Genomic DNA, 27,895 nt, shown 5'->3' with positions numbered 1-27,895 from the left:
ATCTCTTATTCTTATTTTCTTACCCTGCCCCCTTTTACCTTTCCAATCTGGCAGAAATCTGTGAGCCAGAGGAGCCTCAGACTAGGACAGATAGGAGCAGGGGAGCAGCTGCAATGGCTTCAGGAATCCTGGTGGACATCAAAGAGGAGGTGACCTGCCCCATCTGCTTGGAACTCCTGACAGAACCCCTGAGCCTGGACTGTGGGCACAGCTTCTGCAAAGCCTGCATCACTGCAAACAACAAGGAGTCCGTGGGCAGCCAAGAAGGAGACAGCAGCTGCCCTGTGTGCCGAATCAGTTACCAGTTTGTGAACCTGCGGCCTAATCGACATTTGGCCAACATAGTGGAAATGCTTCAAAAAGTCCAGTTGAGTCCAGAGGAAGAGCAACAGAGAGATCTCTGTGTGCGCCATGGAGAGAAACTCCTGCTCTTCTGTAAGGAGGATGGGAAGTTCATTTGCTGGCTTTGCGAGAGATCTCAAGAGCACCGTGGTCACCACACATTCCTCATGGAGGAGGTAGCCCAGCAGTACCAGGTAACAGACAAGGATGGGGTAAAGACAGGGCAGAAAATAGCGCTTAATGAGAAATCTCTGCTTGGCATTGACCTTGCACCATAGCCCTGAGGCCTGTGATCAGGTTTCTCCCTATGCTCACCTTCCAAGGCTGGGACATTTCTGTGCATTCAGCACAATTAGAAAATCATGAGCAGACTCAAACAAGAGTAGCTATTTTGTATCTTGTGCTAATAAGTGGAGGTTTGGTGCCCAAGCAAAACTGTCATTGCGCCTTTGAATAGGAGTGGTAAGTGGGCAGCTGACTGGATCAAGACCTAAGTTCTTTCCTTGCTACAGGATCAGGTTTCTTCTTCTAAGAGAAAGAATCCTGTGATCTCCTGGCATGGGAATGGTCACTTCTATCACCTGAGTCTTAAAGAAAACATTCACCATATCAGGTTTTCTTTAAGTCACAAATTTTAATTACTGTTTCTTAGTTCCTGTAAACTCTAGTTTCTTCAGAGAGCAGCCTGACTTTTTTCCCCATTTGTCTTCTATTCTGAGGCTGAGGAAGCCCATAGCTCGACTCTGCTGTGATTCCTCCTTCATAGGAACATCTGCAGGCAGATCTGCGTGGGCTGAGGGGAATGGAGCAGCAAGCTGAGAAGTTCGCAGCTGACATCAAAAAAGAGAGAACTTCCTGGAAGGTAGGAGGAGACTCTTCCTGAGAGAGTTAGACAAGAATATGGGCAGGACTTTGGGTGTTAGTCCTTCTTGTTCCTTACAGTCAATATGCCCAAAGTCGTTGATTAGCCATTCTTTATCTTTTTCTTGGTAGGGGTGGGGCTGAAATAGAACCTGTCACAAATTAACAGATATTTGTAGGTTAGTGATTCTCAGAGAGACTCTCTGGTGAGGATGGCCAGTGAATTCTGTGTTCATTTCTGTCATTATTTTTAGCCTTTTACTCTTCCACGGGAAGACAATTTCCAGTGGTTCATGGGTCTGTCCTCGGTGCTCAGTGTTAGGTCAAGGGTGGGGTTTGGGGACAGGAGTAATGCAGGGAGGCATGAGATCCTGGGCAGCTGTGTGAAAGCTGAGCCACAACCGGGTGTCCTATTTTGCTTCAGGGATGGCTTCAATAATGCAGACTTGAGGCCATTTATTTTGGAGTGTGTTGAAGAGAAAATATAATACAAAAAATCAGCCCCTTCCCCACCCCAAATTGCTCCCCTGCTTCCATTTTTCTTCTGTATGAGAGCTTCCAAATAAAATACTTCTTTTTCTGGCTCCCAGTCTCTGCCTGATAGCCTGACTCCCTGTGTGTCTTTCTCATTCCTGAAGATTCAGCTACAAAATGAGATGCAAAGTGTCCAAGATTGTTTTAAAAAACTAAGAGGCATCCTGGACAGTGAGGAGCAGAAAGAGATGCAAAAGCTGGAGAAGGAGGAGAAGGATATTTTCTATAACCTGAAACAGTCTGAGACTGAGCTGGTACAGCAAACCCAGTTGTTGAGAGATCTCATCTCGGATCTGGAGCATCGTTTGCAGGGGTCAACGATGAAGATGCTGCAGGTAAGACTTGGGAAGAAGCCCCAGCATCTGAGCTTGAGAAAAATGAAGACTAAATTTCCTGCTCTGCTGTGTGGCTGTGCTCTTTCTGGTGGTGACATTGAGGTTCCCGTGGTCTTGCAGTAACTTTTCCCTGCATCTATTTTAGAGGTTGTAGAAATAACTGAATACATACATAACAAGAGAAAATCTTGTTTTTATTAATGTATCAATTGCAGTGCAAAAATCTGCCTGGGAGAAGATATTTTGTGCCTGATTATATGATTCCATAAACCCCTATATCCGTGATCTAGACTAGAACACTTTTCAGTTACCTCCTCATGACCCAAGAATGTTGGTTTTGTTTTTCCCTCAGAGAATGAGTTTAGATTTTTCTCCTCTATTTTCTGAATGAGACAATTGTGACAGATTTGTATTTATTCTTTATTTATTCAATAAATTCAATAGTGAATTCATCTCATTCTGGGCCTTTTGCTTTTGGAAAGGTTTAAAATAAGTTTTATTGTATGTGGTTTTCTTAAGTGTTTTAATATTTCTAGAGTGAGTTTTTTTACTTAGATATTTTTTCTCTTCTTTTTTATTATTGTTGTTCTATTACAGTTGTCCCAATTTTTCCCCAGTTGCTCTCCCCTGCACCGCCCACCCCCACTCCCACACTCAGTCCCTACTCTGTTGTTCATGTCCATGGGTCATTTATACATATTCCTGGACTAGACCTTTCCTCTTCTCTCCTCCCTTTGCCCCCACCCCCCTCCCCTCTGGACACTGTCAGTCTGTTCCTTGTTTCCATGCCTCGGTTCTGTTTTGCTCCTTTGTTTGTTTGTTTTGTTCATTAGGTTCCTCTTATAGGCGAGATCATATGGTATTTGTCTTTCACCACCTGGCTTATTTCATTTGGCATAATGCTCTCCAGTTCCATCCATGCTGATGGAAAAGGTAGGATTTCTTTCTTTCTGCTGCATAGTATTCCATTGTGTGAATGTGCCACAGTTTTTTGATCCACTCATTTACTGATGGACACTTGGCTGTTGTAAGTAATGCTGCTATGAACATAGGGGTGCATAGGTTCGTTTGAATTGGTGTTTCAAGTTTCTTTGGGTATAATCCCAGCAGTGGAACTGCTGGATCAAAAAGCAGTTCCATTTTTAGCTTTTCGAGGAAATTCCATACTGTTTTCCACAGTGGCGGCACCAGTCTGCATTCCCACCAACAGTGCACTAGGGTTTCCTTTTGTCCACATCCTCACCAGCTCTTGTTTGTTGATTTGTTAGTGATGGCCATTCTGACCAGTGTGAGGTAGTATCTCATTGTGGTTTTAATTTACATCTCTCTGATGGCTAGTGATGTTGAGCATCCTTTCGTATACCTGTGGTCCATCTGTATATTCTCTTTGGAGAATCTCTGTTCAGATCTTTCGCCCATTTTTAAAATGTATTGCTTGTCTTCATGGTGCTGAATCATATGAGTTCTTATATATTTTGGAGATCAAAACCTTGTCCGAGGTATCATTGGCAAATACGTTTTCCCATACGGTAGGCTCCCTTTTCATTTTGTTGATGTTTTCTTTTGCCAATCAGAAGCTTTTTAGTTTGATATAGTCCCATTTGTTTATCCTTTCCTTTATTTCCTTTGCCCTAGGAGATATATTGGTAAAAATATTGCTGCTTGGGGTATCTGAAATTTTACTGCCTATGCTTTCCTCTAGGGCTTTCATGGTGTCACGGCTTAAATTTAAGTCTTCTATCCATCTTGAATTTACTCTGATGTATGGTGTAAGTTGGGGTCTAGTTTCACTTTTTTTGCATGTACCTGTCCAAATTTCCCAACACCATTTTCTGGAGTGGCTATTTTTACTCCATTTTATACTCCTGCCCCCTTTGTCAAATATTAATTGACCATAGAGACCTGGGTTTATTTCTGGGCTCCATTCTGTTCCATTGATCTATGTATCTGTTCTTATGCCAGTAACAGATTGTTTTGATTATGGTGGCCTTATAATATAGTTTGATATCAGGTATTGTGATCCTTCCTTTGTTTTTCTCAAGATTGCTGAGGCTATTCAAGGTTATTTTTGGATCCATATAAATTTTTGAAATATTTGTTCTAGAGCTGTGAAATAAGTTATTGGTATTTTAATAAGGATTGTGTTAAATCTGTAGATTGCTTTTGGTATTATGAACATTTTAATGATGTTAATTCTTCTAATCCATGAACACGATATATGCTTCCATTTACTTGTACCTTCCTTAATTTCTTTCTACAGTGTTCTGTATTATGAGTACAAGTCTTTTACCTCTTTGGTTAAGTCTATTCCTAAGTATTTCATTTTTCTTGTTGCTATAGTAAATGGGATTTTTTCCCCTGGTTTCTGTTTCTGATAGTTCTTTGATGGTATACAAAAATGCCTTCGATTTCTGAATATTGACTTTGTATCCCACTATTTTGCCAAATTCACTTTTAGGTTGAGTAGTTTTTTAATGGAACCTATAAGGTTTTCTATGTACACTGTCATGTCATCTGCAAATAATGACTGTTTACTTCTTTCCAATTTTGATGCGTTTTGTTTTTTCTTCTTGTCGGATCACTGTGGCTAGAACTTCCAATACCATGTTGAATAAAAATGGGCAAAGTTGACCCCTTGTCTTGTTTCTTATCTTAAAGGGAAAGATTTTAGTTTTTGCCTGTTGAATATGACATTGGCTGTAGGTTTCTTGTCTACAGCCTTTGTTATGTTGAGGTATGCTCTATCTGTTCCCACTTAGCTGAGTGTTTTTATCATAAATGGGTGCTGAACTTTATCAAATGCTTTTTCAGAATCTATTGATATGCTCGTGTAATTTTTGTCTTTTGTTTTGTTCATGTGGTGTATTACCTTTATTGTTTTGCAAATATTGTATCATCCTTGTGTACCTGGGATGAATCCCATTTGATCATGGTGTATGATCTTTTTAATATATTGGTGGATCCAGTTTGCCAATATTTTGTTGAGGATTTTAGCATCTATGTTCATCAGCAGTGTTGAACTGTAGGTTTTTCTCTCTGTTGTGTCTTTACCTGGTTTTGGAATTAGGATAATACTGGCCTCATAGAAAGAGTTTGGGAGTCTTACCTCTTATTGAATTTTCTGGAATACCTTGAGAAGAATAGGAGTTAACTCTTCCCTAAATCTTTGGTAAACTTATCCTGTGAAGCCATCTGGTCCAGGGCTTTTTTGTAGGGGAGGTTTTTGGCTACTACTTCAATTTCACTAGTTATCATTCCATTCAGGTTTTCTGCTTCTTCTTGATTCCATTTTGGAAGATTATGTTTCTAGAAATTTGTCCATTTCTCCCAGGTTTTCAAATTTCTTGCCATGTAGTTGTTTGTAGTAATTTCTTACAATACTTGGTATTATTGTGGTATCAGTTGTGGTATCTCCTCTTTCTTTCTGATTTTTTTATGTGGGTCCTCTCTTTTTTTTCTTGATGAGTGTGGTTAAAGGCTTGTTGATTTTGTTTATCTTCAAAGAACCAGCTTCTGTTTTTATTGATCCTTCAAATTGTTCTTTTAGTCCCTCTGTCATATAATTCTGCTCTGATCTTGATTATTTCTTTCCTTTTGCTTGCTTGGGTTTTGTTTGTTGTTCTTCTAGTTCTTGTAGATATACAGTTATGTTATTTATTTGAAATTTTTCTATCTTTCTTCGGTAGGCTTGTATTACTATGAACTTGCTTCTCAGGACTGCCTTCTCTGTGTCCCATAAATTTTGGGCTGTTGTGTGTTCATCTTCATTTCTTTCCAGAAACCTTTTGATTTCTTCCTTGACCTCATTGTTAACCAATTTATTGTTTAATAGCATGCTATTCCATCTCCATGAATTTGAATGTTTTGAGTTTTTTTCTTGAGGTTGGTTTCTACTTTCCTGTCCTTGTGATCTGAGAAGGTGCTTGATATGATTTGAATATTCTTGAATTTGTTGAGGCTTTTTTATGTCCCCCTCATATGGTCTATATTTGAAAACATTCTATAAGAATTTGAAAAGAATGTATATTTTGCTTTTTTGGAGTAAAGGATTCTGTATATAAAAATTAAGTCCATTTGATTTAGAGTTTTGTTCTTTGCTTGGAAGATCTATCCATCATTAACAATAGGGTGTTAAAATTCCCTATTATGAGTGTGTTGCTGGCAATATCATTCTTGAAGTCCTCCAAGATTTTCCTTACAAATTTGTGTGCTCCTATGTTGGGTGCATTTATGTTTTTAAGGGTTATATCTTCTTGATGGATTCTTCCCTTAAGTATTAAGAAATGTCCTTTGTCTCTTGCTATGACCTGTATTTGAAGTCTATTTTGTCTGATATAAGAATTGCTACCCCAGCATTTTTTTATGACCGTTTGCTTAAAATTTTTTTTTTTTCATCCCTTCACTTTCAGTCTGTGTAGATCTTTTGTTTGGACTTGTAGACAGCATATATGCAGGCTATGTTTTCTTATCCATTCAGCTACCCTATGTCTTTTGATTGGAAGATTTAAGCCATTTACATGTAAGGTTATTATTGATAGGTACTTTACCATTGCCATTTTTCACCTTTGAACTTGTATTCCTCTCTCTCTTTTTCTTTTTCTTCTTAAAGCTGTCCCTTTAGCATCTCTTGCAATACTGGTTTGGTAGAGATGCATTCCTTTAGCCTTTTTTTTTAATCTGGGAAACTCTTTACCTTCCATTTTAAATCAAAGTCTTGCTGGCTATAATAGTCTTGGTTGCAGGCTTTTGTTTTTCATTATTTGGAATATTTCTTGCCATTTCCTACTGGCTGTAGTGTTTGTGTTGAGTAATCAGCTGATAGCCTTATGGAGCTATGGTGTATATTACTAGCTGTTTCTCCCTTGCTGCCTTTAAGATTCTCTCTTTGTCTTTGAATCTTGCCATTTTAATTATAATGTGTCTTGGGGTGGGCCTCTTTGGGTTCATCTTCATTGGGATCCTCTGTGCTTCCTGGACTTGTGTGACTTTTCTCTCATCAAGATAGGGAAGTTTTCTGTCATTACTTTTCAAACAAGTTTTTTATCCCTTGCTCCTCTTCACTCCTTCTGTTATCCCTATGATAAGGATATTATTATGTCTCATGTTGTCCTAAAGCTTTTTAAAAACTTAGTCATTCTTTTTCAGTCTTTTTTTGTTTTGTTGCTCTGTCTGGGAATTTTTTTCTACTTTTTCCTCTAGTTCATTGTTTCAATCCTCTGCTTCATCTAACCTGCTTTTAATTCCTTCTACTATGTTCTTCATTTCAGAAATTGTCTTTTTCATTTCCTCCTGGTTTTTACTGTTAGTTTCTGTCCTTTTTCACGCTGCCATAGTTCACAGTACTTACAGTATTCCCTCACTTAGCACAGGTATTACATTCTAGACCACCCCGCAATAGGTGAAATCCGCGAAGTAGGAACCTTATATTTATTTTTGTATTTATATATATTTTAAGGCTTTATAAACCCTTCCCACACACTTATAAACTGTTCCCAGTCCCTTATTAACCTTTCCCGCTCCCTTATTAACCTTTTCCACACTTTTATAAACACTATTTATGCTCTTAAACATATTCTACACTCTTAAACCTACATAACTTTAACAACATATGTATACAGTACTGCAAAATCCCACGATATAGCGAGAAATCCGCGATAAATAATTAAATATAATATTTTTTTAAATCCCGCAATACAGTGAGGCCGCGATAAGTGAACTGCGATATAGAGAGGGACTACTGTATAGCTTCCCTGGAGTTCATTATAGTCCCCACTGAGCTTGTTGAGCATACTTATAACCATTATTTTGACCTCCGTGTCTAATAGTTTTCTTGCCTCTATTTCATTGAGCACCCTTTCTGGGGACTCCTGGTTTCCTTTTGATTGGGGGCTGTTTCTTTGTCTCCCCATTTTAGGTTACTCTTCTTGTTTATTTCTGCTTCTTATATTGATCTGCTTTGATGCTCTCTCTTAGTGGTGTAACCTTCTGTGGTAGGAAACTTGAGGGATTCAGGGGTGCAGTCTCCTTAATTGCCTGAACTTGATGCTTTTGGATGTCCTTCATGCTATTTATGTAGGCTCTCTGATTGTACTTGGGTTTTGGTTGTTTATGGGTCATTCTTTGGTGGGACCTTCCCTCCAGCTGGCTGATTGAGCCACTCAGCCCACCATGTCTTGTATGCTGTTGTACAGGTACTACCAGAACAAAACCAAACAAAACCCTTGCCCACAAAAATAACCCCACTCACAATCATATATGAACAGCAAAGGGCTATTATTAATAAAGGTGTATATATATTAAGACTATTATAAAAAAGGAAAAATGAATATGAGATAACTAACATATAAAAATGACTTTGAGAGGGTAGAGTAGGAAGTAGGGATGAGTCACTGAGAGAAAGTAAGTACAATTTACATCATAAATAAAAAAGGGAGGGAAGATGGTGGAATGGAGTAAGAGAAGTTTATAATTATAGAAATTTTTTAAAAATCTATAGTGAGAGAGAAATAAAAAGAAAAAAATAGAACCCAGATTGGAGAAAAAGATCCTCCACAGCACTATCAACACCAGTGAGCAAAGATTAATATTTGTGCAATGGGAATAAGAGGTAAAACAAGAAAGAAAGAAAAGCTTAAGAGATGTCTAAAGGAAAAGGGTGTAATTTTGAGATGATAGAGGGAGAAGGAATACTAGGGGTAAGGAATGAAAACCAGGTGAAGACAGGGAAAAATTCAAATTTAAAATGAAAAAAAGAAATGGCAGCAGGATGGTGAAATAGAGTAGGAGAGAGTAATGGTAAAATTTGAGATTTGAAATATAAAAATAATGAAGATCTAGAAATAAAATTGAAGAAATGCAACAACAACCATATCCACAACCAACAAGCAAAGATTGATAAAGGTGGAAAGAGAATAAGGGCATTTTAAAAATGGGAAATAGCATGTGAGATGACTAATGAGAAGAAAAATTGTTTTGACAGGCTGGAGAGGGAAGAAATAGTAAGAGTGAGGAATGGAAACAAGTCAGCAAGAGAGAAAATAAAATTTAAAACAAAAATAAGAGGAAAAAGGTAAAATGAAGTAAGAGAAGGGAAGAGAAAAATATGAGATTTGAAATAAACCATAATATAAAAACTAGTGATTTAATATGCACAAACTTGAAGGACAATAAATGAATGTAAAAAAGCTATGGAGGAGAGAAAATAATGCAAATCATGAAGAAGACTGCAGTGGAATTCATCTCAGTAGTATCTAGTGATTACTGTTTTCTCTTTTTGGATCTGCCTCTGGTGCTGTCAGATGGTGTCCCAGTCTGGGCCTAGGCAGCCTGTTTGAGACTACAAGTGATCCATAGTCTGTGGCTGTCTCCTTCCATTGTTTATCTAGTTGATCTGTAATCGGCAGTCAGGCTTAAAAATCAATGGGTGGAGCAGAGTAATTCCTGCTGGCAAGACTATTGCTTCCCCTCAGGCTGATGCCACTTGGAGGGGAGTGATCTTCCTTGAGCAAGATGGCTGCTGCAGTATGGAGAATGACTCAGCACAGATATCCTAGTGGCTGCTCCCTCAGTTCTCTCCCCAAAATCATTGTCCCCAAAATCTACTCAAGCGTCTCTAGTCCACTCTGCCCTGCCTTTGCTGGAGCCCAGAGTAAGTGGCTGCCAATGAAATTTTATGTGTTGGCCCTTTAAAAGGCTCTCTGTGGTTCCAGCCATCTCTTCCTGGCAGACAGAAACACTGCCACTTTTCACTGCTGGATGTTACTGGGTTTCTTTCCAGCGCTGATGCTGTAAACTGGGGAACCCAGCTTGGGGTTTAGACCCCACACTTCTCACAGGGAACCTCCCAGCTGCTGAAATTTCCCTGAGCACTTCAGCTTCCACCCATGAGAGTCCAGCCAGCCTTCTCATGTCTCCTCTGCACTCTGTACCAAGCCTGTTGTGATGAAGCAGTTTCTTCTGTCTGTGGTTATAAGACTTCTCTCCAGCTATTGTTCTGTTGGTTATTCTGAATGATTTCTCTACAATTAAGTTGTAGTTCCAGATTGGTCCTGGGAGGAGGTTAGTGTAACTACCACATAATCCTCTGTCATCTTGGACCCTCTTCTTGAGTAAGTTTTTGATAATTTTTGTAGAAATTTACCCATCGCAAGTTGTCAGATTTGTAAACATGAAGTTAATTATAATTCCTTAGAATCGTTCATTTCTACACTACTCACAGTAATGTTCTCCTTTTTTATTTTTTTGAGTTCTTATTTTTTACTTTTTATTATTTTTAACTATGTTTTATTGATTATGCTATTACAGTTGTCTCAATTTTTCCTTCATTACCCACCTCCACCCAGCACCACCTACTTCCCCAGGTAATCCCCACACCATTGTTCATGTCCATGAGTCATATGTATAATTTCTTTGGTTACTCCATTTTCTATACCATATATTACATCTCCATGGCTATTCTATAATTACCTATTTGTACTTCTTAATCCTCTCACCTCTTCACCCATTCCCCCACACCTTCTCCCATCAGGCAATCATCAAAATGCTCTCGATATTCATGATTCTGCCTCTGTTCTTGTTTGCTTAGTTTGTTTCTTAGAATCACTGTTTTTGTTTGTTTGTGTGTGTGTGTGTGTGTGTGGTCAACCTTTTTTTAAAAGAATATTTTATTTTATTTTTATTTTTTAACGTATAAATTATTAATTATACTGTTACAGTTGTCCAAATTTCTTTTCCCTTTGCTCCCCTCCACCCAGTACCTCCCTTCTCTTTAGCAATCCACCCCCCTTAGTTCATGTTGATGGGTTGTACATGTAAGTTCTTTGGCTTCACCCTTTTCTATATTATTCTTAACTTCCCCTTGTCTATTTTATACCTACCATTTATGCTTCTTAATCCCAGCATCATTTCCCCTTTTCTCCCTCTTCCCTGCCCCCTCCACCCCCGAGCTGATAACCCTCCAAATGATCTCCATACCTATGATTCTGTTCCTATTCTGGTTGTTTGCGTAGTTTTTGTTTGTTTGTTTGTTTTGTTTTGTTTTTTAGGTTCTGTTGTTGATAGTTGTTTGTTGTCATTTTAATGTTCATAGTCTTGATCCTCTTTTTCTTAAGTAAATCCCTTTAATATTTCATATAATAATGGCTTGGTGATGATGAGCTCCTTTAGCTTTACCTTACCTGGGAAGCATTTTATATGCCCTTCCATTCTAAATGATAGCTTTTCTGGATAGAGTAATCTTGGTTGTAGATTCTTGCTTTTCATCACTTTGAACGCTTCTTGCCAGTCTCTTCTTGCCTGCAAAGTTTCTTTTGAGAAATCAGCAGCTAGTCTTATAGGAACCTCTTTTAGGTAACTCTCTTCTCTTGCTGCTTTTACGATTCTCTCTTTATCTTTAACCTTTGGCATTTTAATTATAATATGTTCTGGTGTGGTCCTCTTTGAGTCTAGCTTCTTTAGGACTCTCTGTGCTTCCTGGAATTGTATGTCTATTTCCTTTGCCAAATTAGGGAAGTTTTCCTTCATTATTTTTTCTTTTTTTTTAAGTATATTTTATTGATTATATTGTTACAATAGTTCCAATTTTTTCCCCTTTGCTCCCCTCCGCCCAGCACCCCCCTTCCCCAACAATCCCCTCCCCAAGTCCATGCCCATGGGTCGCACATACAAGCTCTCCTGCCTCACCCTTTCATATATTATTCTTCTTTTTTTAAAAAATAATTAATTAATTAGTTAAATATTTTAACAATAAAAAATAACAATCCTTCCCTCTCAGACTTAAGACCCTTTACAATCTTATAAAGGACAATGGACGAAGGTCTCGAGCTCCTCTAGCTGCTTCAAGCTGGACATGGTAGTCGTCCTACCTACCCTTGGGTCAAGAAATCCCAAATAAGACTTGGGATGTGGAGGGGAGGGTGGCCTTCCCACAAGGGGAAGGATCATGCAGACTCCAGGTTGGTTGGCTGTCTCTGGACAACGGCATGCTTGGTTTAACAGGCTGGCATCCTTGTTGTATTCTGGGGGCAACAGGGTTAAAGGACATCATTCAATCCGTAACCACTAGATGACAAAAGACAGGTATTAATTTTTCAATGTCCCACATTAGGGAAAAGAAGGGCTTCTTTGGAGGAAGGTATGCCAGGTACATCTCACCTGTCCAAAACCCTTTTGCCCATTATACTTAGTTTGGACTGAGGGAAATATTTTAGGTTTCCCCCCTCTCAGGCCTCTGGGCTCTTTCTGTCCAAGCCATTAGGATAGAAAAGAGAAACCAGTTTTAAAGTGAAGCCCACAGACCACCCCGTTCTTCACCAACCCAGCCACTTAGTTCAGCCAAACCATTGAGTCTCAGGAGGCAGCAATGCAGACAGGATTAAGTGAGGCCTATACGTACAGACAATCACTCAGGTAATGAGATCGTAGGCTTATGCCCTTTGAAAACAGAAAACACATGTTAATTTATGTAATATAACCCACATACAAGTCTCTAAATCTGTAGGACTGTCTTATCGGAAAGACATCCAGTTGCAAGGCATTTGACATTCTTCTTGCCTGTAAATTAAACATCTTTGATAATGCCACAGACACAGTTTAACTTTCAAATGAAAACGAATTTTAAATTAAAAGAAACTTTAAAGATGGTTAGCTGCACTACTTTATAGTCTACCACTGGGCATTGTGATCTTCTTTGAATCGTGATTTTTCTCCCTAAGATTACCCTCCTTGTCATTAAAGGGACTGCATTAAGTTCATTTTTAATTTATCCTGTTCATTTGCATAAACACAACAAGAGCAGAAAATGATCACTTATCATCTTTAGTTCTGCTTTGCTGGAACTTACGCAAGGAACATTTAGGGTGACCTTCAGTCTGCCCTTCAGGGCACAGAAGCTGAGCCACATACCTGGCATTCAGACTTGCCTGTAAACACCTGTCTTTTTCAAGTCCTTCTGGTTTTCCATTGTGCCTTAAGGTCCCTTCTAGCCATCTTTCAGGAAAACAACCTTCATTCCTTCCCTGGAAAGATTGCTATGGACCGCTCATCCATCCAAGGTACCAGGCCTTTTATCTCGTGGACTTTTATTACCTTTGAAAGTCAGTCCCAGTTGCTCAGGGCTTTTTGGTAACAACCAAAGCCCAAGCATGTCTCCTTTAGGCATGACATTCCAGTCAAAGTCTTAGTCAAAAAAATCGTTATTAACAACTGGTCTTATTAGTTTTATGCAAAGAAACTTAGGTCATTACTTACTTCTTTAGAATGCCAAATTCTGGAGGGATCAGATAGGGAGAAAATATATACAGTGTGAAGGAAAATCCTTGTCCTTCTAATATTCACTGAACTTGCATTTCTATTCTTTATATTTTTATTTTTCCCCCCACTAAAAATTTTTGTTTGTTTGTTTTTCCATTACAGTTGTCTCACTTTTTTCCCCCTCTTGCTTCCCTGCACCCTGCCCCTCCTTCTTCCACATTCAGTCTCCACCCAGTTGTCCATGTCCATGGGTCATTTATACACGTTCTTTGACTAGACCCTTCCCCTTCTTACCACTTCTCTCCCTCCCATCTCCCCCTTTGTTACTGTTAGTTTATTCCTTGTTTACATATCTCTGGTTCAAATTTGCTCATTTGTTTGTGTTGTTCATTAGTTTCCTGTAAAGATGATAGCATAAGGTAATTTTCTTTTGTTGCCTGGCTTATTTCGCTAAGCATAATTCTCTCTAGTTCCAATCATGTTGTTGCAAGTGGTAGAAGTTCCTTCTTTCTTTCAGTACTTATTCGTTGTCATTTCCCCCCTTTGTACTCGTGTTCCTCTCTGTCTCTCTCTGTTTCTTCATCTTCTTAAAGCAGACCCTTTAGCATCTCTTGCAATGCTGGTTTGGTGGAGATGTATTCTTTTAGCCTTCTTTTGTCTTGGAAACTCCTTATTTCACCTTCCATTTTGAATGAGAGTCTTGCTGGGTAGAGTATTCTTGGTTGTAGGCCTTTGTTTTTCATTACTTGGAATATATTTTGCCATTCCCTTCTGGCTTGTAGTGTTTCTGCTGAGAAATCTGATGATAGCCTTATTGGAGCTCCCTTGTATGTTATTAGTTGTTTCTCTCTTGCTGCTTTTAGGATTCTCTGTCTTTGAATGTTGGCATTTTAATTATGATGTGTCTTGAAGTGGGCCTGTTGGGGTTCATCTTCATTGGGACCCTCTGTGCTTCCTGGACTTGCATGATTCTTTCTCTCTTCATGTTAGGGAAGTTTTCTGTCATTAGTTTTTCAAAGAGGTTTTCTATTCCTTGCTCTTCTTCTTCTCCTTCTGGAATTCCTATGATACGGATATTATTACGTTTCATGTTGTCCTGCAGCTGTCTTAGAGCCTCTTTAGTCTTGTTCAGTCTTTTTTCGTTTCATTGCACTGTCTGTGAGTTTTTGTCTACATTGTCCTCCAGCTCGCTGATCCAATCTTCTGCTTCCTCTAGCCTGTTTTTAATTCCTTCTACTGTGTTCTTCAACTCAGAGATCATATTCTTCATTTCCTCCTGGCTCTTATTGATAGCTTCCATGTCCTTTTTGATGCTGGTATAATTCTCAGTAAGTTCCTTATAGTTCTTCTGGAGTTCACTGTAGTTTTTCTGGAGTTCTTTGTAGTTTCTGCTGAGCTCATTGAGCTTCTCCATAACCCATGCTTTCAATTCCATATCTGATAGTTTGCTCCCCTTTATTTCATTTAGCACTCTTTCTGGGGACTCTACCTTTCCTTTCGATGGGGGGTTGTTTCTCTGTCTCCCCATTTTTGTGACTCCTATTGTTTGTTGGTGCTTCTTAGAATGATCTGCACTTCCTGGATCTGCCCCTGGTGTACCAGTCTGGGCCTAGGCAACCTGTTGGAGACTTCCAGGGATCTACTGCCTTTGTCTGACTCCTTTAGTTGTTAATCTATTCAATCTGTGATTAGCCGTCAGGCTTAAGAACTGTGGGTGTGGCAGCTTAATTCCTGTAGGCAGGGCTTTTGCTTCCCCTCAGGCTGATGCCACTTGGCCGGGAATGGTCTGCCTGCAGCACTGGGGATGAGTCAGCACTGGGACCCGGCCGGCCGCTTCCCCAGCTCTCCCCTCAAAGCCACCACACCAAACTCTCCCCAAGCATTTCCTGTCCTCTCTGTCTTCCCTCTGCTTGTGCCCAGGGTAAGTGGGGGCAGAATATTTTTGTATGTGATCCGCTTAAGAGCTCTTTTTCTCCAGCTGTTTCTCTCCAGCTAGCAAGAAACCCTGTGGCTTTTCGCTTTTCTCAGCTGGATACTATTTTACTTTTCACTCTGTTGCTGTAGGCTGGGAAGCTCAGCTGGGGGTTTAGACCCTGCCCTTCTCAGGGGGAATCCCGGCTGCTGAGCTGTTTCTCAGTCCCTTCAGCTGCTACCTGTGTGACGCCAGCCAGCCCCTTCCGCGTCTCCACACTCCCTACTGGTCACGTTGTGATGTAGCGGCCTTTTCTGTCTCTCCGTGGTTATAAGACTTCTCTCCAGCTGGTGTTCGGTTGGTTATTCCAGATGATTTCTCCAAAATTACGTTGTAAATCCAGACTAATTCTGGGAGGAAGTTAGTGTAGCTTCCACTTACTCCTCCGCCATCTTGTTTCTCCCTTATTTTTTCAACTAAGTTTTCAATTTCTTGCGCTTCTTCTTCTCCTTCTGGCACCCCTATGATTCAGATATTGGCACAGTTAAAGTTGTCCCAGAAATTCCAAAGCTTCTCCTCATTTCTTTTCAATTCTTGTTTCCTCATTCTGTACTGGATGACTGTTTATTTTTTCCTTATGTTCAAAATCATTGACTTGAACCCTGTTTCCTTCTCTTCACCATTGATTTCATGTGGATTTTCCTTCGTTTCACTTAGCTTAGCCTTCACTTCTTCCTTTATGCATTTGCCATAATTAAGCATATCTGTCAACTCTGTGAGCATCTTTATCACCAGTGTTTTGAACTCTGCATCTGTTAGGTTGACTATCTCCTCATCGCTCAGTTCTCTCACTGGAACTTTGATCTGTTCCCTCTTTTGGGCCATACTTCTCTATCTCCTCAACTTGACAGTCTCCTGTGTTTCCCTTTGTGTATTAGGTAGAGCTCTCCCACCTAGAATCAATATATCTATCAAGATATATATTTATTGCCATTTTAATGTTCATAGCTTTGATCTTCTTTTTCTTAAAAAAGTACCTTTAACATTTCCTATAATAATGGTTTGTTTTTTTCTTGTCTGGGAATCTTTATCGGCCCTTTGATTCTAAATGATATCTTTGCTAGGTAGAGCAATCTTGGCTGTAGGTTCCCACTTTTCATCATTTTGAGTATTTCTTGCCAATCCCTTCTAGTCTGCAAAGATTTTTCTTGAGAAATCAGCTTGCAATCTTATAAGAACTGCCCTGTAGGTAACTAACTGCTTTTCTCTTGCTGCTTTTAAGATTCTCTCTTTATCTTTAACCTTTGGCATTTTAACTGTGATGTGTCTTGGAGTGGTTCTCTTTATATCCATCTTTTGTGGGACTCTGTACTTCCTGGATGTGCATGTCATTTCCTTCACCAAATTAGGGAAGTTTTCTTTCATTATTTTTTCAAATAGATTTCCAATTTCTTGTTTTTCTCTTCTCCTTTTCCACCCCTAAGGTGTGAATGTTGGAATGCTCCTTATAGTATTCTTTTTCTTTTTTAATCCTTTTTTCTTCTTGTTGTTCTGACTATTTTTTGCTTCCTTATGTTCCAAACCATTGATTTGATTCTGGCTGTATTCACTCTACTGTATTTCCCCCTGAATTGTTCTTTATTTTAATTAGTGTATTCTTTGTTTCTGACTGGATATTTTTTAGCTGTTGAGTCCTAAGTTCCTTGAGCATCCTTATAACCAGTGTTTTGAACTCTGCATCTGATAGATTGCTTATCCCCATTTTGTTTAGTTCTTTTTCTGGAGTTTTGATCTGTATTTTCATTTGAGTGATGTTTCTTTGTCTTCTCATTTTGGCAATATCCCTGTGTTTGTTTCTATATATTAGGTGGAGCTACTATGACTTCCTGTTTTGGTAGCATGGCCTAATGTAGTAGGTGTCCTGTAGGGTCCAGTAGTACAGCGTCCCCTATCATCTAAGCTGGGTATTCAAGGTGCACCCTTTGTATGTGCTGAGTACATCCTTCTCTTGTAGTGGAGTCTTGATTGCTGTTTGGGGTTGGACATTTGAGAGATTAGGAAAGTTTGCTGGATGGGTTGGCAAGCCATTCACTTGTGTGGCTTACCCTCTGAAAGAGATTCAGTCAGAGTCTTGAACTGGGTGCAGTAGGGTCTCTCAGAGAATCACCAGGATGGGGCAAGAGTGGTGCTATCCTGGTTAATGGAGACTCAGATTTGGCCCTGGCTTGCATCTGTTGACTGTATAGGGGGCAGGTCTGCACAAGAGAACAATGGTGCCTGCTGGCACTTTAGGCCCTGGTGGAGTTGCCGCTCCAGCCCTCCACCTGAAGCCAGACAATTCATTGTCTCCCTGTATGTCTTTGGCACTTTGCAAGCTTCCGGACATACTCTGGAGCTTAGCACGAGTGTTTGTGAGGGAGTGACGCTGTACTAGGGCCCTTTAAGAAGATACCAGGTTTTGCAGCAGCCCTCCATCTCACCTGGACTGAGTCTGTGCTGGTTTTCACAGCCAGATATTATGGGAATTCCTCTTCCCAGTGCTGGTACTCCTGGTGGAGGAGCTGGATGTGGGGCTGGGACTTCTTTCTCAGGTGATACCTCTACATACAAGATAATCCTATTATTCCTTAACCTTCATTGAACAGTGTGGTACCAGCCAGTTTTGTCTAACCCCTCCTATTAGTCTCGAGGTGGGTTCTTTATATCCTTAGTTATAGAGGTTCTGTTCAGCTCATCTTCATGTGATTCTCAAGGGTAGTTATTCTATAATTTATTTGTAATTTTCATGTGGTTGTGGTAGGAGACAGTCACAGCATTTACTTACTCCACCATTTTGACCAGATTCTATCATTTCACTTTTGCCATATTTGTGCCTTCGAATCAAAAATATATCTCTTGTACTTAGCAATAATTGAAATTGCTTTTCCTCCTGTCCAACAATCTCTGCCTTTTAATTGGTGGATTAAAACTAACATTTAATGTAACTGTTGTTGTAGCTCTACTTAATATGTATTGTATTATTTGCTTGTATATGTTGCCTGCAATTTTCATTGTTCTCTTTCTCATTGACAAGCTTCTTTTGAGTTATAGAGATATTTTTAGTATAACATTTTAGGTTTTACTATTTTCTATTTCTGTGGTAGTTGCTTTTATAATTAAAACATACATCCTATTTTGTCATGATTACTTCAGATTAATACTAAATTAATTCCAGTAAAACATGTATACTTGCCTCCTACAACATTGCTTTATATTCTTCCAGCAACAACACAGTAATGCTATAATATGAGCACTTGACTCAATGTAGGCTGGTGCCATGCACATTACAGAATTATTTGACATAACTTGGAAAACAAGATCTCTTTTTCTCAGAAATATATGAGAGGAGATTCATGTTTTATTCATGAACTGAAAATAAAGTCAATATAGAAAGCAGAAATAGAATTTGGAGAATGACATAAACCAAGTCCAGATGACAATGTTTGAGCTTCAGAATTAAGCTTTGATTAAAGTTAGAACTGTCCCCTAAATTTCTTTTCTCTACTTTATTCAATTTTAATTGTTTTTTGTCATACAGCAAGAAAGCCCTAACACAGAGAGAAAATCAGCTCTGTGTGTGTGTGTGTGTGTGTGTGTGTGTGTGTGTGTGTGTGTGTGTATAAACCCAGCAGTTTGTCTAGTTTTTGATATCATGGAAGAAGTTAATCTGAAATAAAGGATACCAAATATATTGGTACATATAAATTCAAAGAAATAAATCTATAATGATAAATAAGTTCAGATTATTAAAAACTAATAACGACATGGACTAAACTGGTTTGGTAGGGACTGAAAAGCAGGTAAATATTGTGGTATTTAGGACAGTGACTAAGGGGATATTAGTAACTTGGACAAAGGGATATAAGGGAGGAGAAAATGTAGTGAAGAGTATGGTATATATGAAATATACTAAGTTACTGTTCCCTGGGCTTCTTTACTAGGGAATATATTACCCTGCATTTAAGAGACAAAATTATATAAAAATAACACTTGGAAGTCAATTGCACGTGTTGAATTTAGGGAGTGGATAGGTCAATACAGATAGTGTATAAAGTGAGAAGAGACTTGAGAAAAGCCTACATTAATACATTTTTTTGTTTGTACCCTTAGCAGAAGTTATGGAAAATTATTGAGGAATACTGTAACTACTCATCTTTGATTCTCCCAATCATGGCATAATGCTTGACAAGTAATAGTACATCACTTTACTTTCATGTTGAATAAATGAACAAGCCATGAATTATTCAAATCATATCATGAAGTGCCTTATGAACAAGGGGAAAATATTATGGGCCTCATGTTTTCCTCCTAAGTATATCTTATGTCCAAGTAGAAACCTCATACTCTGCTTTCACATGGTGAAAGCTTTTTGTACCTTTTAGGAAACCTGGATACTTCATATGAGTCTTCTGGAATGATTGACTTGGGTCTTTACTTGTTGGCTCTCACATTGGGCCCATCTCTAGTCCCACCACATCAGGGGGTGGTAGAGATGAAGTGAAGCTTTGTAAGTGAGGAAGACTTATTACTTCTTGACTCGTTTCCTCTTTTCTTCCTAGGATGTGAATGGCATCATGGAAAGGTATGTATGGGAGACCAGAGATGGTCCTTTTGTGCTGTGAAGAGGTTTCAAGCCATTAAAGTTATCTGGTAGTTAATTAGAATAAAATATTGCTCAGGGCAGGGAAATTTGGGTGTAGTTTCATCTTCAATGTCTGTTCACATATCACAGCTTGAGTGTTCTCTAACTATTGAGAATGGACCGGTTTCTATAGTGTGATATTTAGGTGGGGAAGTTGCGAGTTTGGGTCAGTAGCAGTTAGAGATAAGATGTTGCAGTATCAGACCCATGTGACCTCATAATTTTTATTCACCCAGCATGCCTGATCCTAACTCAGGTTCCCATATTTCACAGCTGCTTGATCTATTGTGGATAGGTTGTGTCTGCTTTACCTACCGAGCACCCAGAATTGGACAGGACTCTTATATTTACATTTCTCCCTTGGGAATAGAAGGAACCAGATCTTTCCATACAGTACTCTTTATTTTTCAAAAACAAACTTAAATCATAAAGAATATCTTGGCCTGGTGCAAACAATTGATCCCTCTTGACCATGCACTTCTGAAGCCAGAATGAAAGGGCAGCATCCTTATTTCTAAATCTGCACACCAACGTGACAGACTTTAAAGGTCTTGATCCCTCCAGACAGTATTCCCTCACTTGATAGATCTCAAACAACTAAAAGCCTAGTGCTGCAACCTCACTTTCATGTAATATCCCTCTACCTCCATTCAGTGAGTTTTCCCCACATTATTTTGTTTTAAGGAACCAGAGTTTTCTTTTTTTAAAAAATTCATGTATTTTATATGATTCCAGGCAGTAAGAGAGGTGGAGGTTAGTCTTCATTTTGGAAGAAATAAACTGCTTTTTTGAGAGGTCACATCCTTCCTAAGATCACACAGAGTGTACTGTAAGTTAGGCATGAGCACATTTCTTTGGCTCCAAGGTCAGGAGTCTACACTCTTCTTTCTCAGGGGTCCACAGAAGGAGGCTCGGAGGCTCAAGTACTTAAGGGGTAAATAGACATAAATCAGTATTTTGGAGAGAAAAAAAGTCAGAGGTGTGGGGATCTTTATTTGTCACCTCTAGGATTAAGACCTTCACTCTGAAGAAGCCAAGAACTATCTCCAAGGAACATAGGAGAGGTTTCCAAGCTCCTGACCTGAGTGGGTTGCTGCAAGCGGTTAATGGTGAGCAATTACTGAACAAGTGGGTGACTGTGGGGGTTCCTGTGATGGTGGGGGTTACAGAGGGAGGAGGGTTCAGTTCCTAGGTGTGCATAGAGGGGACAAAGGAGCATGAATATTATGTGCTAATATTGTGGTCATATTTAATGAAAAGTGGCCAGCTGTCTTGTTCACCTCTCGTTTTTCCATTTACAACCTCACATAGCCCCCAGTCTTCCCCCTGTTCTTATATTTAATATGGATTTTTATCATTTTAGAACTGAAAGATATGTGCCACTATTTGGGTAAGGATAAATCACTGTATCATGAAGTGTCTTTCCTCCACTTCTTTCCTAATTTTGTGTTTCCTATTAGGTCCATTAAGACCCACAGTCCCTTTCCAACACACACATACATATTGTGCTTCAGCAATGTTATACCTATTTGCAAGAAGAGAAATGAGTTCTTCCCAGTTTCTACTCATGTTATTCTCAAAATCCCACAATGTCACAAATAAAGGTACATCGTGTCCCTGATGCAACCCTGTAATTTTTCTTACAGTTCACAATACCCCGGACCATCGCAAGAGCAAACAAAATGTTGCCAATTCTGTGGATCCGAGAAATGTGAGATATAAGTACTGTTTCAGCCTACATAACACAGATCACAACAATGATTCTGCTGTACTTGGCGTACTGGTTATCATAGCAGGGAAACATTACTGGGAGGTGGATGTGTCAGAGAAGCAGGCCTGGCTCTTGGAGTATATGGTGAAAAACCCTTTGATCTCAATCAGTTCCATGACTGCAGTCTGGTTTCTGACAACAATGGGCTCTCTGACCTCAGTCAGCTGAATTTTGGTACACAATTTAACAGGACACAACAAATCAACAGTTGTAGACCTGTTAACTCTAGTTATCAACCTAAATATAGCTATTGGGTTATAGGGTTAAAGAATCAGTTTGAATTTAATGATTTGTCAGAATATTCCTCCTCTAATCTCTTGAAATTAACCTTGCAGATAACGCAGCCCTGGCCGTTCCCGCACCAATACAACCTGAACTTCACCGGCTTCTAAGACATCACTGCCGACAGTGAGCCCTTGGGCCACGTCTCCTTCAAGCTGTTTGCGGACAAAGTTCCAAAGACAACAGAAAACTCGTGCTGTGATCACCAGGGTGGAAAGATTTGGTTATATAGGTTCCTGCTTTCACAGTATTATTTCAGGATTTATGTGCCATGGTGATGACTTCTTACCGCAATGGCACAGGCAGCAAGTTCATCTACAGGGAGAAAATTGATGAGAATTTCATCCTGAAGCACATAGGTCCTGGCTTTTGTCCATGGCAAATGCTAGACTGAACAGACAGTTCCCAGTTTTTCATCTGCATTGACTGAGTGGCTGGGTGGCAAGCATGTGGTCTTCGGCCAAGTGAAAGACAACATGGATGGTGTGACAGTCATGGAGCGCTATCGGTCCAGGAATGGCAAGATCAGCAAGAAGATCACCATCACTGACTGTGAACAACTCCAATAATTTTGACTTGTGTTTTATCTTAACCACCAGACCATTCCTTCTGAAGCTCAGGAGAGTACCCCTTCACCCTCATCTGCTTGAAATGTTCTGTAATCTTCATGCTCTCGCCTCACCTCATTGCATTCCATATTTTCCTTACCCCTTCCAAGTCTAGCTGGATTGCAGTTAAGTTTATGATTGTGAAATAAAAACTAAACCAAAAAATGTTAGTTAACCCTCTACCTGACTGTCCTTCCCCGTCGTATTGAGGTTTTCCTCCTAGAATACATATTAGTTTATTAAGAAATAAAACTTGATGAAAGAATTACAATTTTCATTAAATTTTAGCTAATTGTAAAGTAAATGTTTCTAACATTTCTACCTACCTAGTCCTTTTATTCCCCCATTTTTTCTGGAATAATTTTATTTTGCTGAAATTGAATTTATATATTAGCTCTGTTTGCTCAGCTTTAAGAACTTATTATTCACAGTGCTACAATGAGTAAGAAGTACAATTGTGGAATTTCTTAAAAATAGTGTAGGAAAGTATTTTGTTGCTCAGGTCAGCCTTACATTTTTAGTGAGTTGAAAGTTCTCAAGAACAAAGAGAAAAGCCCATCATCCTTTCAATGACATAGGAGAGGAATATGTTCATTCAGGACTTGATGGGATCCTAATGTCTTTTTGCATTTTTATTTTCAACTCTTCCCCAGTCAAGTTCAGGGCTAGAAAAAGTGCTTTTTGGTTAAGTATTATCTTATGTCAGTCCTGATTGTCTCCAGGAATTCCCAGCTTCCTCATTTTGCATGACCTTTAATGAGACAAAGGATTCCAAGGTGGAAATTTCCAGTATCTCCATGGGTATGCACATGTCTATATCTTAGCGCTCATCCATGGAAAGTGGGGGAAATTAATCTCTAAATTTGTCCTTTTACCTCTGCATTCCTGTCACCCCATAGCTATTAAGACTGATGCTCTGACTCACTAGAAATAATCTGGGCTCTCGAATTATGGACAAATGTGATGTCCTTGGAGAGTCGTCTTTTCATTTACTGGAAAACCCAGTTCAGGATGAAGCACCTAGTTACAAAGAAAGACCTGAAATTTTATATGCAACAGAAAAGGTCTGCACACTTCTTAGCAGAGGCTCCTGGCCCCCAAAATAGAGCCCTCAGCTGAAAAAAATATGAAACTTAAGTTTCTTCCAGTCATACTCTCCTCTCAGTAAACTGACAGTAAATTTCCTGGGATCAAAAATCTGATGGGTACCAAGTATAGATATGCTCTCTGAAAATCAGTTCTAGGACTCCTCCTCCACAACCTCTGAACCTCTAAGTAGCAATCATGCCTTGTATCTGGGGCCCTGGAACATCGGTGAAGCAGATGTGTAGCCACAGGGGTAAGTTTAGGTGGGCTCGAGACAAGGAAAGTTAACCTGTAAGACCGAGGACAATGTGTGGCTATCTGGGGAAATCACCCAATGGTGATCCTGTTTCTTCATTTGTGGACCTGATATTTTCATTAGAATAAACACATAACCTATACTCATCAATATGGCCTCTCAGTGACCTTTCATTCTGCTTAATGAATGACTGGGAAGTCCTTATCCTGAGTGCTAATCTGTCTATATTGCCCAAACTTAGGTCTGTTCTTCAACTCAGCACCCACAGCCTGTACTTCCCTCTGCTGTGCTATGTACCCACAAGTTCAGGTTACTCATCTGTCTCCCTGGGGTGGGATGTGGGACAATTATTTTTCTTAGTGTTGATTTGTCACTAAGACTTTACAAGCCCATTCCTCAACACCATAATAGCGTTTTCCAGAGACACAGAATCAATAGGACGTGAGTATAAATGGATGGATGGATGGATGGGTGGGTGAATAGATCTTAAGGATTTGACTCACACGATTGTGAGGGGTAACAAGTGTAAATTCTTTAGTGCAGGCTGGCAGGCTGGAGACCCAGGGAAGAACTGATGTCGAAGCCCAAGTCTGGAGGCAGAATTCCCCCTTTTGGGGGTCCTATCTCTTTTTCTCTTCAGGCACTCAGTTGTTTGATGAGGAGCATCCACATTATGGAGGGTAATGCACTTTATTCAGTGTACTGGTTTAAATATTAATCTCATCTAAAATACAACTTTATAGCAACATTGAGACACGTGTTTGGCCAAAGATCTAGGTTCCATGGCTTAGCCATTTGATACATAAAATTAATTTTCATAGACATTAAGTGTTTTCACTTGACCCTGAGGATATTGGAGAATTAATAATACTTTATTTTTATGTTATAAGGTAAAACCCCTTCATAGTAGAAGAATAAATGGTAATTATATTGATCTAGTTGTAATGCCAAATGGTCATCTATAACAAAAGTCATAAATTTTATTAGTATTTATACTTAATGTGGGTCATGAGTTCACTTTTGATGTTCACTATATTGTAGGAAGTCTAAAGTAAAGTGATGACATGTTAAAAGCGACATTGATGCCTTTTAAGGAATCATACCAAAAACTTTTCTGAAGAAACAGTTTAGGAGCCCCGGATCTGAAAAGATCCTGTGACTAATGGTGAGAAGAGCCAGGGGAAGGGTGTGGGTGTGGAACTCTTGTGGTATGAGAGCAAAATGGGGAGGTGGAGGTTCCTGGATGAGGATAAAGGAGAGATAGACACTCTGTGCTGAACGAGTGATCATATCTAAATGGGAACAGCCCAGTGTCCTCTCATTCACCAGCTGACAACCTCACAGGTCTCACTGTCCCCTGTCCCCACTTGAGAGAAGAAACAGGTATCACAGTTTCCTCCTTTGTTTCTAACAACATCATTAAAACTTTTATCATTTCAATCTCAAAGAGGTTTAATGCTACTGTGTTCTTACAGGGTCCTCAAATCACCATGTTCTAGTCTTTTTTCAAAAGTGTGGTTAATATTAGGTCTCATGATCTTAGGTACATGTGTTCCTCCAAAACATGCATACATCCACAGTTTTTAAGTGATTTACTTATGTCTGACCCATTAATGCAAGTTCCTCCCAGTCAGTTCCCAACATTCCTCCCTACAGTGTCACAAGACATGCATGGCCAACATAATTTACCTGACTGTGTAATTTTTTTCTACAGTGGACTTCATGGTGAATCTACTTAAATCTGTTTTGAATGTTGTCATTTCTGCAGGTCAGAGACAAATGACAGTTGGGTAATATTTTATGTTTAGGAATGTACATCTATGTAATGTTTCTGCTTTTGATGTCTTGGGCTGTCAATATTTCTCCTTGGAGAAATATTAGTAGGAAGTAAGTGTGTCTGGAAAGATTACCTGTGGGTATCCAGTAAAACAAGTAATTTCAATAGAAAAACAAAAACCCACGCACATAGATGCACACACAAAACACCTGGTTAGTTTTAACCCAAATGTAAATTATTAAAATGTTTATTTTAGATTCAGGCCTGAAAATGACTACTGGGTTGTAGGGTTACAGAATGAATCTGAGTATAATGCCTTTGCAGACTCTTCCAACTCCAGGACCAAAGTCTTGACATTTTTTAAAATCCTTGATCAAGGATATGATTATTGATTTGAAAGAGTTAGAGAGAGGGAGACAGGAAATTAGGAAAAGAGAGAAAAATAATGTTTCCTCTGGTAGTGTCCCAACCAGGGATCGAATCCACAACCTAGGTGTGTGCCCTTACTGGGAATTGAATCTGCAACCTTTTGCTGTATGGGATGATGACCCAGCCAACTGAACCACCTGACCGGGGCATAAGGCCTTGACTCTTTCCATGAGTGTTCCTCCCTGTCATGTCAGTCTTTTCCTAGTGAAGAAAAAACAGATACACCAGCACTGTCCATTTTTTAATGTCATGAACCATGGATCACTCATCTACAAGTTTTCTAAAGGCCACTTTTCTGAAATTGCTTATTCATATTTCAATCCTTGGAACCGTCCAGCTCACATGACTGTGCCCATCAGGCTCCTGACCTTCTCCCCTCACCCACTTCTGGGTAGCACCCCTTGTCCTGGGGTTCATCTTCTGCTCATGAGCTCACTGCCCAATACAGACCATCTCTTCCTTGCTGTCTCCCTTCTTTAGAACTTCTGCTTATTCTTGGTATTTGCACTGTTTCTGATTTAAGTTAGAAGACAATCTCATTTACTCATTTACCCTTTTCTGAATTCTCAGTGAATGAACTAATCCCTCTTAAAGAAAGAGCAGTATTGGTATAACACCTCTGGCCTCCCATTTATTCATGTTTTTCTTTATCACTGAACTGAAGAGGCATGGCAAAACTGTTCTGCCACCAGCCATAATCTCAGGTCAATCCATAATCAACCCCACTCACCACCACCAAAGAGTATCTGAGTGTATGTCCGTGTGTTGCTCAGCATGCAGCAAGTTCATCAGAGAGTTAATGGAAAAAAATAATAACATACGTACCCTGAGTGACAACTTTACAATGAGAGACCCCCCCCCCCAAAAACTAGAATTATCTTCTGGAGGGTGGGCCCCTTGAGATACAGGCATCCCCTGCTAAGTGACTGTTCTAGGAACCCATCTGTATCAGTGAATCAGCTGGCATTGTAGTGAGAGGCTGTGTTCAGCTTCAGTAAAATTGTTTTTGAAGACTTCAAATGCATTTGCCTATTTCAAAATGGGTTATTTACCAAGGGCACATGCCCACATCATGCTGAGTGTTCAGCAGGTTTTCACTGAAGACAGCATGACCTCTGTGCCCCACCCTCCCTATGCACCTGATCTTGCCCCAGGCTACTTTTTTTTTGTTTCTCAGGATGAAAAATGTTCTCACAGGGAAATGCTTTGCCAGTGTGGAAGAGGTGAGACAAAAAACAGCAGAAGTACTCCCTGGAAGGCATCAAAATCAACCAGTTCAAAAACTGTTCTGAACATTGGAAAAAATATGTTTAGGTGTATTGCATCAAATGGAGAGTGCTCTGAAGGTGACTGAAGTTTAAACATGTAAAAATAAGTTCACGATTTTTTATAAATAAATTCTGTTTTGGGGGGTTGTCCCCCATAATATGTTCATAGTGTTTGAGTTCAAATTCTGTCTCTTCTCTTACAAGGTGTGTAACAATTAATAAGTTTGTGTTTATCCTTATAAAAATGCAAATTGTAATTTTAAACTGCACCTAACTGCAAATTGTTTAGTAAAACTGTCAAGCAATGCAAAGACCATATCTACATGCCCTTCACAATATAGTAAATATTTGCTCTCAGGTCACTGAAAAGTACAAGCTGTGTCTGTGCCCTTCAGGGGAACAGTAAGTGCTTCGCCTGCAGCCTCATTTGTCAGGTTCCCAGGTCCTGCTGTCAAGACCACTCCAGTTCCAGTCTTGTGTTACAGAACATTTTATACCCGGGC

At 39.5% G+C, this 27,895-nt stretch overlaps 1 protein-coding gene and 1 pseudogene across 1 annotated transcript; both read left to right on the top strand.

Moving 5' to 3' along the window:
* LOC150018302 (tripartite motif-containing protein 5-like) lies at positions 1–24,068 on the top strand. The gene is made up of 7 exons (XM_090264573.1): positions 1–536; positions 1,109–1,204; positions 1,842–2,072; positions 19,833–19,855; positions 20,924–21,024; positions 21,562–21,626; positions 22,022–24,068. The coding sequence occupies exons 1-7, from the start codon at positions 114–116 to the stop codon at positions 22,076–22,078; spliced, it is 996 nt and encodes a 331-aa protein (XP_090120699.1). The 5' UTR covers positions 1–113; the 3' UTR covers positions 22,079–24,068.
* On the top strand, positions 22,445–26,604 carry LOC150018301 (E3 ubiquitin-protein ligase TRIM22-like; annotated as a pseudogene).
* Positions 26,605–27,895: the final 1,291 nt, after the last annotated feature.

The sequence above is a fragment of the Furipterus horrens genome, unplaced genomic scaffold (genome assembly GCF_987537825.1).
Source record: "Furipterus horrens unplaced genomic scaffold, mFurHor1.1.pri manual_scaffold_2, whole genome shotgun sequence".
NCBI classification, from domain to species: Eukaryota; Metazoa; Chordata; class Mammalia; order Chiroptera; family Furipteridae; genus Furipterus; species Furipterus horrens.
The sequence above is the reverse complement of the archived record's forward strand: the minus strand, read 5'-3'. Positions and strand labels throughout refer to the sequence as shown.

What these genes read in the sequence shown, in the direction of transcription:
- LOC150018302 (XM_090264573.1), top strand. Translation starts at nt 114, where the DNA reads ATGGCTTCAGGAATCCTGGTGGACATCAAAGAGGAGGTGACCTGCCCC. An exon ending in AGGTAGCCCAGCAGTACCAG is followed by an intron (nt 537 to 1,108) that starts GTAACAGACAAG and finishes CCTCCTTCATAG; the next exon opens with GAACATCTGCAGGCAGATCT. An exon ending in ATTCTGTGGATCCGAGAAAT is followed by an intron (nt 21,627 to 22,021) that starts GTGAGATATAAG and finishes TTAACCTTGCAG; the next exon opens with ATAACGCAGCCCTGGCCGTT.